General features: G+C 42.6%; 1 protein-coding gene across 1 annotated transcript; it reads right to left on the reverse strand.

Annotated features, from left to right (window-relative positions):
• Positions 1-287: 287 nt before the first annotated feature.
• On the reverse strand, positions 288-14929 carry IK (IK cytokine). The gene is made up of 20 exons (XM_061586637.1): positions 14801-14929; positions 14228-14294; positions 13328-13420; positions 12448-12507; positions 11197-11364; positions 10999-11113; positions 9755-9825; positions 9603-9649; positions 9325-9488; positions 9097-9205; positions 8448-8487; positions 7878-8085; positions 7461-7479; positions 6944-7024; positions 6193-6271; positions 3080-3137; positions 2539-2627; positions 2207-2315; positions 1518-1552; positions 288-608 (listed from the first exon to the last, which is right to left on the reverse strand). The coding sequence occupies exons 1-20, from the start codon at positions 14814-14816 to the stop codon at positions 581-583; spliced, it is 1656 nt and encodes a 551-aa protein (XP_061442621.1). The 5' UTR covers positions 14817-14929; the 3' UTR covers positions 288-580.
• Between the last annotated feature and the right edge of the window lie 54 nt (positions 14930-14983).

Raw genomic sequence — 14983 nt, forward strand, 5'->3', positions numbered from 1 at the left:
TATTTAAAAGAAGCTGAGCATCCAAACTTGAGAAAACAAAGGTCCAATAAATTGTCTCCCACAGACATTAATGGAGGCAGGGGAGGAGAGAGATTTAAGACAAATACAATGCAGAAGATACTTCCTTATCAAATTCTAACAGTCAATTCAAGGTCAGACTTTCCCCAATGCTTTTTACAGAATGAAGAAATAATTTCCTTTCAAAAGCAAATGTCATTCTCCACTCCATCATGCTATTCAATGGCAGTCTGACTGCATTGCTATTTACCAAAGAACAGAACAAAGGATCAGTAACACAGACGTGTAGAGATTTTATTGCATCAAACAGGATTACAAGACATGACAACCTAAGTGCAGGCTCCCAGGAACAGGCACTTGTGCTGCCAATACAAAATGAGGAAAAGTAGCAACAAGTCTCTTCAGCAGACTCAGCAGCTGCCCTTTGTGCTCATATGCTCATGACATGATCCTGAGAGCAGGGAACAAATTAGAGTTGCTCCAGAGCGTGAGGAAGGTCTAAACACTCCCACGAAAGCCCCATCTCCAGTATAGCAGAAGGGATCAGCAGTTCATGGAGATGTCAATATTTTGGTCTCTTCACCTCAACCCTGAAAATACAGACAAGTATAAGGCACAGGATTTGGAAGAATGCAGTACAGAATGCAACCCACAGGAAGTAAAAAAACTTGCTAGAATTTCTTTACTTCAGCATTTAACTCTTCCTGGCCTGCACTCAAATCTTCAGAGAATCCACACTGTGTGCAGTAACACATAAATCACCTTTCCAGGGCCACCTGAAGAATCCATGGGAACAAAATATGACCATGTATAACTCAGGGATGGCAGCTTGCAATGTTACTAAAATATCCAAGTGCTTCTGGCACATGCCATGTCACAAAATGTTTTACTTCACCTAACAAGTCTCTGCAAAGAAGAGACTTATGTTAGAATCCAGATACGAACAAGGCAGCAGAACTAAAGGACCTGAGGCAAGCCTCAGCCTTTGTACAAGGATGACATAGCAAAGACTGAATAGGCAAGTAATTTCAGTGGGGTTCACATTTCCTATCAGCACCCACATATTGCCAGTAAAAAGGGGATGGAGTAGAAATAAATTGTTTCGGACAAATCCTGCAACTATGAGCCCATGCAGATTTTTGAATATGCAATTAAGGGGTGACAGAATAAAGGTGAGGCTTGAATTCAGCTTTATGTGCACCCATAGCTGATCAAATATTGTTTGGGTCAGGACAATTACACAGGTGGAGGGTATGATTCGGGGGCAAGCAGGCAACAGGAATGTGGAAAAGCTGCACAGCTGAGAGCTAAAAATGTTTGGAGGATAAGGTTCCTCAGGCCACACATGCTTCCTCCCACCACCTGGATCATGAGAGTGCCACAACTAAGTAGCTGCACTCCATTGGAGACACACAAGGACATGTGCACTGTAGAGAGTAGACTCCAAGAACAGCTTTCAAACAGTAGCAGACTCTCAAAGAAAAAGCAATTCTACTAACCCATCAGCCTCCATCTTCTTCCTTTTCTCGATGATCTGCAGAGAAGTTACAATCACTGTATTACAATCACTGCACTAAGGACACAGTTGCATCCAATAAACTTGTTCAGTTCAGGCAAGGACTTCTGCTTGCACAGTGAAACTTCCCCTCCCTCTCCTCCCCCAACATGCGTTCCACATCTGTTGTGGGGTTCCCCCAACCTTCCAGAGTAGAAGTCCTTGCGCAAATAACAACTTCACTGGATACAACCCACAACTTTTAAAGTTTCTTGTGTTGGGATGGCACTAAGTTTAGCAAAGGGGCATGCAACAGCACATAAATCAACAGATCAAACTGATTTCTGGCAGGCTGGATCAGCATTTGATCTATTACACAAGAGAAAGGGCAGGAAGCAGTCCAAGGGCTCTGTGGGAAGAGACAAGAGTCTTCCTTGCCTGGCTTCTCAGCATTCAAATTTAACTGAACAGTGGAACAACTTGGGAACACCCAAGGCTAATGCAGCCTCTATTATTGGTCCTTGTGTATGTATGAGACTGAGTGAGCTGGCTAGCCAAAGATCCACTGCCCTCTGAATCTTAAACATAACTCTGCAAAGTATCTGTGAACTCTGAATAAAGCTCTGAAAAAACGACATCCTCAGATGGGAATGGGGGATATTCCTGGAGAGCGGTTCTGCTCAAAATGCTCACTGCACTGATCTTTTTCCATTGACGATCCAGCTCTGCTTTGTCATTGGTCTCCTTGAAACGACGCGTCTTACGGCCTTCAGACATCTTAATTCCATACTGGAATGCTGCTCTAGGATAAAACAGCAGAAACTCAGACATGGAGGGAAAATTCCTTCAGCAGGAAGGCTAGGTGCGGATAGCCTTCCCACAGTCTAGAACAGAAATCTATGCCCACATGAATGTTACAGGACACAGCTGTGTAGGGTCCACCCAAAAGGTTAAAATGCGGGAGCCCCATAGCCCACTGCTTGTGCTTCTCCCATCCCTACCCTCAGGACGAGTGGCAAACATACTTGGGCAGAGCCTCTTTGTTATTCATGTACTCGCTGTACTCTTCTTGTGTGTCAAAGTCCCAGCGACCAAGAGGTCCTTTTTTATTTCCCTTGAGGAGAGAGAGAAAAAAGCTAAAACTAAACATACACATGTAGGAGAATGATCTGTTCCACTGTATGTAGCAGACAGAGCACACTCTGCATGCCCCCTTTTAAAAAACCCACCAGATGAGACCAGGGAGAAAGGTCCAAGGCCAGTCTGCTCCTTGCTATAATAGTTTCCTGCTTGCAAGGAGGTTGAGCATGGGGGCGAGATCAGTCCAACACATGCAGCTTGAAGTAACAGAATCCAATCTAACAACCTCATTCTGCTGCAAGGCAGGCCGGAGTGTTAAGATCTGCCACTACAAACTCCAAAGGGAAATGGGAGCCATGTGAAATCTTAAGACAGTTCAAAATCTACACTCTGAGAGACATCACAACCAATGGAAACGTTTCCCCAAAGTATCAGGCCTGCCAAGACAGGAATAATTATCTTGAAAGTAAACAATTGACAGCATACCTGATCCATTTTGCTATAGTCTACTTCTTCATCACTATCCACAGCCATGTCATCCATGCTAGAATGAAAAAAGAGAACAATTGGACAGTCTTGTAGCCCCAACTTTGGAGAGTTCTGTTCTGCAAATTTTCTAGATCAGCATAATTAGAGGAGGCTTACCTAACTACAAATACTGTAAGCTCATTTGGGACAATCTCTGATACAAAGGGAGATACAAATAAGACAACTCAAAGCCTATCTAAGCAAGTCCTTTGGAGATCTGTTCTCAGAAATGCAGTAAAAGAGCAAACTTGGGAGTTGCAACTGGTCTTCTATTAACAGCTTATCCTAGTCTTTGTTTTCAGACTTCCATGGTAACACTTTAAGGCTAGGGTATCCTTAACCTGGATTAACTTGTGACTGTATGACCCTAAATGACTCAACTGACAAGCAGCAAAGATAAGTGGGCGATACTCAATTGTGGCATCAAATCTGTGCAACAGACCTGTGCAAATGAAACTTCCTTTCCTCGCCTGCTGCACACCCCCAAAATCTGCTCCAGAGGCTTGCACAAGTAGAATCCTGCTGCACAAATGAGACCCCACAATGAGGCATCACCCAAATATCACCATGACTTTGGATCTCACATATTCTAACTCTCAGGTCTAATTGCTATCTGCTGACACTGAAAACTCTGGGGGGGGGGGAAGACATGCAACTTCTTTCCTGCTACTGACAATCCCCTGTGAATCAAGGCTTACTGAAATACATCTGGACATCCTTTGCCTACGTTCTGTAAGACAGCTAGCAAGATATCCTCCTTAGAAGGTTGGCCTGCAGTCTCTGCACTAAAACTATGGAAGCAGCCTCCGTCAGTGAATATGCCAAATTTCCCCAAGTTCACTGTTCAGCCTATTTGTATTTCTTGAAAAGATCTTAGTTCCCAATAGCTTTTAGTTGGCTATGTATAGCAGCAGTAGCAAAGGTGGTACACACTCCAGATGTTGTTGGACTCCAGCTCCTAACAACCCCAGCCAGCATGGCCAATGTCAGGAATGAGGGAATTTGTAGTCCACAACATCTGGATGGCACCACATTGGCCATCCTTGATGCACAGTTTAATTCAATTACCTACATTAGGGTTGCCAGGTTCTTGGCCTGAAACTGATCCTGTACCTTTAGGAGAAGAGAAAGTCTGTCAAGTGCAGGTGTTCTTGCAACTCTGTAATGGGAAAAACCACAAGGTGGAATTCTCTTTTCCCCCTGCACAACTTTTAAAGATACAGAAGACCTCTTGGTTGCCAGGCCCACCCTCCAAGAGGTCTTCTGTATCTTTAAAAGTTGTGGAGGGGGGGAGGGAGAATTCCACCTTGTGGTTTTTCCCATTACAGTGGTGCAAGAACACCTGCACTTGTCTGACTTTCTCTTCTCCTAAAGATACAGGATCAGTCTCAGGTCCTGAGCCTGGCAACCCTAACCTACATACTACTATTCAATACCACCAGCTCCTAATAAGAAATCTGGAAACTGCAGTAACAACATGAAGTTAACCTATAGGGCAAATGTTGTACATGCACATTTAACATTTACAGTGCTTTCATGCCACTGATTCCTGAGATTTAGTGCTTCCTTATGATTCTAGATTATGGGTTTTTTTAACCATTCCAATGTATTTCAATTGGATCTCCTTTAGTGGTATGCCACCTTGTAAGAGCTATGGCATACAATGCATAACAAATATTTCAAATAAATAAGAATATTTGATTAATTTGCAATTACTGCTCCAGCAGCAGAACAAGTAAAAACCTCAGCTGACCTTCCATTTTCAGATTGTTTGGTTACACTACTAAGAAAGGTATTATAATCTCCAAATAAACAGTGCAGACAGAGATTGGAAAGCAGAGACTTGAACCTCAGTAATTCATACATAGATCTCTAATCCAAAATCTAAGTAACTACCCCCAGTTCATATTAGAGTTCTGTTTCTCCAAGTAAACAGAGCAACAGCTGTTAGCACAATAATATAAATGGGTGATAGCATGGTTTTGGGGCTAGTGGGAACGTTGAAGTAACAAAGTCCCATTTATTTTACTTTACTATCCACAGCAAGGGGTGATGGACTGAGGCAGGGGTGAGGATCCTGTAGCCCTCCAGATGTTGCTAGATTACCACTCTTATGGTCCTTGACTATTGGAAGTGTTGGCTGGGAGTTGGTGTCTAATAACATCTGGAAGACCAAAGATTTCCCACCCCTAGACTAAGGAGCAAGTACTTCCATACCAAGGGAACAAGTTTGGCTTAACTTGGAGAGGAAATATGGATTAGATAAGAACGAACACTGGCAAAGATGGAGGCTTATAACTAAATTCAGATTAATGCTGGTTATTTATTGTTCTACCGATGTTGCATATATTAGATTGTTGTTTTATTTGCATTTCTGTACCCTGCCTGAGATAAAATTTGTATAGGCTGGGTTATATATTTTTAAAATAAAAATAATACAGAACCTAATTTCTGTATGTTCTTCAAATACTAGATGAAACGGTGATTATCAAGAATTTCCACACCCCTAATACCTGCTGGAACGCCTCCCCCCGATATGAAACGGCACACTACGCTCAACATTGAAGACCCTCCTCCAAGTGCCTACTGATAGGGAAGCTCGGAGGGCAGCAACACGAAAAAGGGCTTTTTCAGTGGTGGCCCCCGAATTGTGGAACACCCTCCCAGAGGAGATACGCCTGGCGCCAACGTTACTATCTTTTCGGCGCCAGGTTAAAACTTTCCTCTTCGCCCAGGCATTTTAATCATTTTAATTATTTTAATCATGTTGCATTTATTGGAACTGTTTTAATTCTTAATATTTTGTACTTTTAAATTGTGTTTTTATGTTGTATATGCCTATGTATTTCTAATGTTGTTTTTTCTTGTGAACCGCCCAGAGAGCTTCGGCTATGGGGCGGTCTATAAGTTGAATGAATGAATGAATGAATGAATAAATAAATAAATAAATAAAGAGAAGCTGTCCTTAAAATGGCCCACTAAGAATTAGGGTAAGGCAAGCTAAAACCTTGTCCAGGTTCAAGTGACTCCCCAGAGCCCATGCCCCAGTTTGAGGAATGTAGTATTCTTACGTTGCAGGGTAGCATTCAGCATAGCTGTTGGACATCCCAAAGAAGTCACCCAATTGCTTTTTGTCTTCAGGTTTTTTTAATGTGTTAAAGGTTAAGGGGGAAAACAGGATAGGCATTACTAAAGCAGAAAGCATCTGACATAGGAAGGGGTTGTTGTCCAAAATAAATGGGCAACTTGGATCTACATGAGATGGCAGCAGAATATATATAAGTTCCTTAGAGTTAACCGGGTCCCTCTGTTTTCTCTAGCAAGCCAAAACTAGCCAATGGTCCATTAATTTGATGGGAGGAGATGGACCCCTCCCAACCTACTGCTCCAATCCTCCATCCCCTTCCCTGTAACAACTGCTTCTTTACTGACACCAGTAGCACATGAGTTACAGGTATATGGAGAGACCTTTTCCCAACACTTGTTTGCCCCATAGTGGTAATAAAAAACACTGACAGGGAACACCATCAAAAAGGGATGCCACAATGCCAGTTCAGAGCAGGGAAAGCTCCTCACCCTTGCTCTCAATAGCTTCTTGGTCACTTCAAACATACACCAATCTCCAACATGAAAAGAAAAAAAAGTTCCCCTATAAACGACAACTAAATACTTAAAAGCACACTACATGCTCCTGTCTAAAGGATCCGTGTCTTCTGGAGCTCCCCATAGCACACAAGAGAAATTTATTACCTTCAAAAGAAGGTTTGAACCTAAGGTTGCATCCAGCCCCAGCACATTTTTGTGCATGCATATAAAAAGGATATGATTCTGCTCCTTCCCAGCCAGCTGCACCAGCAAACTTCTCATTGATTGATTTAATCAACTCTTTGGCTGAGCCAGGTCCTAGAAACAGAGGAAGACTATCATTCTCACAAAGAAGCAATTCTATTCCCAACTGCAACATTAAACAAGGATCGTTCTTATTCTGTTGTCCTAAAGTAAGTAACAATTACAAGCAACCACAGGACGCTGCATTAGTTAGAAACCCATTATAAAAAGGAAACCTTAAAAGCAAAGACCATTAAGCAGGTCAGCTGAAATATACACAGCCCTCCTTGTCTAGCTAAGTCAAAGCGACATGGCAAAAAGGAATTCCAGTCCCAGACTCAACAATCTAATCCTAAGTGGTCTTGACTTTCAACAACAGACTCTTAACATTCCCAACAATGTTTCAGAATAAAACCCAGACCTTTGAAAGCCCACCATCACATAGGATTGGTTATTAATATAGACTACCAGCCACAATCAGTTTTATAACGAGGTTAACAAAGAAACGTACCTTTATCAATATCAATCGGCTGAAAGGAAAGAAAGAACACATTACTCTGACAGACAACAAAACAAGTAAGATGAACACCAGGCTCTTCTACTGGGAACAGGGCAGAGCAGTACATGCCTGTTACGTGCTAATTCTTCTCCACCATTCTCTCCCATGCCAGAAGCTTCACCCTGAGCCCAGACAGAGACCACTGGAAAATTCTGCACCACTGACACCCAATTTAATACATGCAATCTCAGTTCAACTATTCAACTATCTGAAAACACGCCAACAGTATCAATAAATATCCGGGAGGAGACAGAGATAATTTTATACCCTTTTTATCACTGCAAGTCCCAGTAGCGGTTGGGAATTATTCCCAACTTGACTCTCAAGAGTCCTATATACAACACTGTATCTCAAATGCTGCTCGCTTACCTCATCATCAGCTTTGGGTTTCTCAAAGTAGCTGTGCCTCTTCTTCTCCTCCTCACGTTCCCTCTCTCGGTCCCGTTCACGATCTCGCTCATGTTCCCTGTCTCGCTCTCTCTCGCGCTCTCGGTCCCGTTCCCTGTACCTCTCTCGCTCCTTTTCTCGAGTCACTTTTGCCGCAGATGGCACATAATCGCCAATGTCCTCAAAAATACTGTTTGTCAAACAGATACAAATTAAAAAGGCAACAGACAGAGATATAGACAAGTCTCAAAGACAGTAGAACATTCCCTACAAGCTCTTCTAACAAATTATTTCTCCATCAAGCAATCCTGCCACCAAGCTGATGGGTACTGAGCTGGATTCTTCTTGCTAAAGTGACAGTTTCTTGAACTCTGGAGGAAGGATAAGCTAAAACCTGGCCCTTGCTTGTTCCCTCCAATGGGCCGCTGGAAACGTTTTCAAGACCTCTCATTCAAGCCTAGTAAGAGGTTCTTGGCAAGGGTCTCAAATACAACCGAAAGGGGTCCAGCTGAAGCCCTGGAATATAATCCACTCAGCAAAGAAGTAGCTTACTTCATATCCGCTTCTGGAGGTTTCTTCTCATCCAGTTTTCCTAGAAACAAAGAGCAGTCAGAATAAGCCTGCTTCTCTTATCAGTTTCAACTTTGTTATTTTAGGAGATAAACAGAGCTTGGAAAAGTTACTTTTTTGAACTACAACTCCCATCAGCCCAATCCAGTGGCCATGCTGGCTGGGGCTGATGGGAGTTGTAGTTGAAAAAAGTAACTTTTCCAAGCTCTGGGAAACACTATATAGCAGAGATAATTTATTGCAGATAATATATATATATATATATATATACGGCATTATTGCATTGTGGCTTATGAAACCACACAAGCTTGACAGGTCAGGTAGCCCTCTCTGCCTTTGCTCACTCAGCTTTTGCCTCTTATCCTGCCAAAGAGGTGGGAAGATGTAGATTAAGCAAAGTTTATGCTAGCTTCCCCCATTTAAAGTAGTTTCCTCTACTAGGAACTCACCCTGCAGGGCAAAAGGACACTACAAGAACAAAAACCAATAAGCGAAAGTCTGATGTCTCACTCTGTTTTAGAGTTTGCCCACATTTTAACGGAACCTTCCCTTTTAATGCCCCTCATCACAGGAGGATTTTAAGGGAGAAGATATATGTATGCCCCCCTCAAATCACAAAATAGGGGCCCACCTTTGTCTTTCTTTTTCAGCTTTTTGTTACGAGTGCCTTGCCTCAAGTAGGAAAGAATCTGGGTCAGTTTACTGATGACAATGTCGTTTGTAGTCAGGGTTGTCTGGGCCTAAAAGAAAAGCCAAAGGAATGACACCCTGACAGATCATGTGTGACTCATCATACCCACATAATCAACAAAAGGAACCATACTTCTGGTAATTCAGAGAAAGCATTCAGAACAGTTACCTCCATGGTAGGGCAATCTGCCTTGCTTCGTATCAAAGTTGTGGGAATGTCTGTGTCTGCGTATTCATCGTCAAGATCCACCACATAAGCCATCCTCCCTGGCAGGAATAGCTCATTTCGCTCATATGCCTTGCCCTTGAACAGCATCCGGTAGATGTTACGACCTAGCAAGAAAGGAGTTTCAGTAACAGTAAGACATTTCAGCCACTTGCTTACAGTACTATGATAATCACAACATTCCAGTCCAAGGTTCGTAGCACATATTTGAATATCCCTACCCAAACGAGTTCTGAATTCAATTTTGTTTTCTGGATCTTCATCTTTTCTAAAAGAGAGAGAGGAAAGAAATGTTATAAAAAAACAACCTCTATGCCACCTTCTCTATCAGGCAAAAAACTCACAAGCCAGAACTCTGCTTGTCCCCACTTACTTAGTTTCTTTCTGAGGTTTTTCCATCAGTTCCTCTTCTTCCTTTTCTTTGCTGGCAATCTCAGCACGCACCTGACCAGAGAGAAATTTTCTTCAAAATGCTAGGAGAGGCCCAAAAGGCAAGGGCAAGTTTGCTAACATTTGGATGCCCTTCATCTTGCACATTGTCAAAGGAATGTGGGTTGCTCTGAAACAACCTATGCTCATGAGGCAGTATCAGTTGTTGGTCTACACAGAATATATGAACCTCAAGATAGTCTCATACAAATACGAAAGTGTTATGGTACTCCTGGGTTTGTTACTGTTGTTGGATTTTGATCATGCCATTGGTGCTCTGTATGGGAAAACTCAACAAAATACTTTTTTTAAAGAGGTTATGGGCAGTTTCCCAGACAGACTGGTATATCATTTCAACAATGTGAACAGTCAAAGAAACAAATAAGCGCCACTATCTATTTCAGCCTCAACTGGTTGTTCCTGGTCACAAGAGATAGACTGGAGGTGGGGAGAGAAGCCTGCATTTCCCCATAAACTAGTCTGAGAAAATTGTTTAATTCTGATTTTATGAAACCCTTTCCTTTCCAGTAAAAAACAAAACAAACACAAGGTTAGATGTTTATAAAGGTCTTAGATCAGAGATGGTGAACCTTTTTGACTCCAGGGGCCAGATCTTTACCTGCCCCTATGCTACAGGACAATCTTGACAGGTGGACAGGGCAATACACCTGTCAAATGCTATGGCATCACTATGACATCATGACTGATAGATGGGTTGCCCCAACCACACATCCAAATCTCTTGCACTTGCATGCGCCCTATGCTCCTCCTTTCAAGCTCTGCAATGAGAAGGGAAAGTCCACCCTGCCTGATCCATTCAACCTCCAAAAACGATCAGCATGGGGCAGACTTTCCAAAGCAAGCAGACCAGGCTTTTTTCTTCATCGCTGCATGATGGAGCAGTCCCTGCAAGAGCCAATGCCTGGTTCCAGACATCATTTCTGGCAGGGACTGCTCTGTCATGCAGTGATGAAGAAACAGGCACTTGTTTTGCAGGGCTATTTGTAGCAATCTCTATGCCAACAATAATATATTAATAAGTGAGTCTCTAGCAACCCATGCAAGACACTGAAGACTTATGAAATACATTTTTCAGAACAAGCACTAAAAAAATTAGAGCAGAAAATGTAATCCAGCAGTTCCCTCACTTAAGAACTGCTGGTGTACTATTGCATTATCTGGGCTCACCTTCTGCAGCAAAGCAAAATCCAGACCCTTCACCAAGTGAGTGTGCTCCATGTCACCACCCAAGAACTTGGACTCCTGAATCAACTGTCGCCTCTTTTCTGCAGCCGATTTATCCCTAAAGGAATAAAAAGAAGCTGCATGAAATTTGAGCCACGCAGTATTGCTACGGAAAAAAGAAACAGTAGTGACTGCACTCACGCCTCTGCGGTGGGTCCTACTGCCCTGTAGTTAGCAGTTGTGCTGATCAGTTCTGTTTCTTCATAGTCCTTGTTGACACCATCTCTTCTCTCCTTTGCACGGTCCCTGTATTTCTCAGCCAGTTCCCTCTCTCGCTCAATCTCTTGTTGGCGTAGTTTTGCATAGTAGCTGGCATTTTAAAAAAATTATTAGAACATGCAGACCATGGCGCTATAAGAAATTCCCAATTCTCTTAACATACATCTTGACTGCCATTGGAGCTTGATTGCCATTACAACTGTTATACCACTTCCTTTGATCATCAGTTCTTGGCTCAGCTTTTCCATGCAGTGGGACCAGAATATTTGATTTTTCCTCATTTTGAGTGCTTGAAGCAAAACACAGCACTTAAAAAAAAAAGAATAGCTCCATTTATCCAGCAATATTGTTACAGTACTCCTGGAACATCCTTGAGCTTTGCTCTTGACAAGCCATCAGCTGGGGCAGAGTCTCAGATGTCATCTCTCCTCATACCATAACTTGGGTGTGGGAACCCTTTGGCATTCCAGATGTTGCTGGACTATGGCAATATGCTTGACCATGCCTGCTGGGGCTGATGGGAGTTGTAGTCAAAGGTTCCCCACACCTGCCTTAACTGTTCAATATTAGGAGAAAAATGATATGCTTAGAGAGTGCCAGACAGTCTTCAGAGGTAATAGCTATCATCTTCAATTATTGCTAAAAAATCAAGAAGGAACCCATGTAGACATTGGAGTCAGCCGAGGAGTCAGCACAGCCTAGGTGATAAAGGACATGCTTTGCATAGGAAAGCCACTCATTTATCTCCATTTATAATGGCTTTTTTCCCCAGCAACCTGCCTTCATGACATATGACCTGCACTGGCTGCAGGTTCTGTAGACATGTCACCAATACTTCACGTTCAATGATTTCAAAGGCCACAGAAAGATCTAATAAGATCAACAGGATAAACAATACCCCATCAATCTTCAAGTGAATAACTGTCTGGGGTCACAAGTGCAATCTCTGCGCTACAGCCAGGGTAAAAGCCAGGATGGCTGAAGCCCAAAAGACTAAGAGCACTCAGGTGTTTCTGAAGATGTCTATCACCACCACTACTTAGGAAAGTAATTCCACTCTTCATGTCAATGTCAGCCAACCAGTGGGCATCCTCTGGCTCCCGCTTTAAAAGAGGAGCCAACCAAGAGCATCACCTCCTTAGGAAACATCTGGAACAAAATCTTTGTATTTACCTTTTCTTTTTTCTCCTGCGAGCAGCTGGATCCTCATCTTCATTGTACTCTCTTGGCATCCTACACAGGTCAAGAAAATTTACGCTCATGACAACAGGACAGTTTACAATGTAGTAAAACAGAACGCCCAATTTCAAGAGAGAGCGCTTGCGCTTGGGGTAGGTCATTTCACTATTTGTTAATCTAACTAATAGGACAACTAGCTCTGTCAGTCAAAGATTACCATGAAAGCCTTCAGAACAACAGATAAAAGTATGTTTTCAAGTGCCACATATAGATTTTGAAAGCTAGATAATATGCTGGCAAAGCATATGAGCTGCAAAATCCCCAAATCAAATCCTGTCTCATTCATAAGGTTATGAGATGGCTGTAAGCAATCCACTGTCCCCCCCCCCCGTCTCAGCCCATCTTATTAACAGTTTGGGGATAACACCATTGTACCTTTTAAGATTGCTGTAAGGACTGAGACAATGTACGTGGAATGCTTTGAACACTCTTGAGCAAGGTCAGCCAATGTGGTGCCCAGATGTTGTTGGACTTACAACTCCCCACAGTCCCAGCCAGCATGGCCAATAGTCAGGGATTATGGAAGTTGTAATCAAGCAACATCAGGAGGACACCATGTAGGCTACTACTGCTCTAAAGCATAATCACCATTGTTTCAAGTTCAACATAGCTTTATTAAGACACCTAATTCTAAATTTAGTTTCTGCTTCCTTTGCGTATAGATTATATAGAATACAGAGATCACATGCGTACAGGCAATATAGATTAAACAAGTTTATTCTAGAACTGAATATTAGATAAATATGCATCAGCTGGAGGTGGGGTGAACAGTTCAACAATATTTTGTTAAGTAGCACAGAAATTACAAACTCACTCATGATGGCGAGATTTGGAAGGTGGTGCTGATGTTGGTGTTGCTCGTGGAGTCATAAGAAGCTTGCGGAAGTCTTCATTGGTCAGTTTAGATCTATGATAAAAACAATTGTGATTTACTGCAAAAAGACACAACGCATTATCCTGCATTCAGCATATCATGGCACAAGATTTACTACACGACAGAAACTTTCCAAATTCTGTTTCAAACGCTCAACCTGCTTGTATGGACTAGAAAAACTATGAAATTACTACATGTAAATAATAATAAGTATTAGTATTACTAATAATAAATAAATAAAAGCAAAAATAAAAGTTGGGATTCATTGGTTATCCTGTCCTCCCTCCCACTGGTTGAAGTATGCAGGTTAGCCAGTGGGATGGGGAGGCAGGGGGAGAGCCACAAAAAAAGAAACAAAATACATCAATGCCACTGCAGGACACACTATAGCTGCAGCATGAATGATTTGGTAGCTCTAGTGCTGCTACACATCATTCTCTCCCCTACACTGGCTAGAATTCCACCTATCCAGATAGTTAGTGCTCTTTTGGCACTGTACAATGGCAGTAGAAGAAGTCCACTACTTTTCACTGATCTTGGGAGCCAAGCTTGTGGATGCCAGGACCTCTTATCCCCAATTGCACACTGTAACTCTGTATGAGGTTAGGGCCAATCCCCTGGTCCCAGCCCCAGTTAGTCCAGGACTATCCATGTGGTTGCAATTAGAATTCTCTAGCTCAGCACAACTGTGGGCTATTAGGGAAAGGCTGGAAAGTCATCTAATCACCCTTACCAGAAAGTAATTAAACACATCCAATAACAAGTGGATTAGTGGATACCCAGACAACAGCAATGACCAAAAAAAATCTACCTCAAAATATAATGAAAAGTTCTACTCACTGGTGAAAAGAATGAGACTCATCAACCTCATGGCCATCTGGGGCCAAAGGATTGGAGAACGGTTCACCTAGGAAGAAGAGAAATAAATTATTACAAGCCAATACAATACACGTGCCAAATACGTATACAATATGTGCCAAAAAAACTGACATCCCACTTGCACAGATTATTACAGAACTTCTAATAATGAAATGAACCCATCCAGAGAGAAACTAACAACAGCCATGGGGCTTCAGCCTAACAGAGAACATTCACTGCTCTGCGAGGCACTGAAACCCGATTGCTATCCCTGTTGTAAGGAAGTACTGGAACCAAACACGGAAAAGAACACGAGTCTCTTAGAGTAACCATTTGTCCAAGGCAGGATCATCCGCATCCTAGCTGCCCACAGATCAACCCACGTAATCCAGCCACAACGTGTCACAAGCACCATTAAATGCCATGCAAACTGCCCTACGCTCTCTGCAAGGAAGACAAAACCACACAGCATACAAAACATATCGGTCAAATAAGGTCAACAAAAAGCAGAGAACCGGACGCCCCATCAGGCAGCTCCTCCCCGATAGCACTTACTGTCTCGCTCCGGCATTTTTGCTTCTACTGCCGCCACCAACGGCTTCCTCCTGCAGGAAAAAACAACAACAACGCAACGAAACCTTTCCTTTTTCCCACAAGACACCACGCAGCTGAAGGCGGGGAAAGGGATGCAGCCTACGACGACAGCCATAGGATAGAAGGTATTTGGACCCACAATGC

The sequence above is a fragment of the Rhineura floridana genome, chromosome 1, assembly GCF_030035675.1.
Source record: "Rhineura floridana isolate rRhiFlo1 chromosome 1, rRhiFlo1.hap2, whole genome shotgun sequence".
NCBI lineage: Eukaryota > Metazoa > Chordata > Lepidosauria > Squamata > Rhineuridae > Rhineura > Rhineura floridana.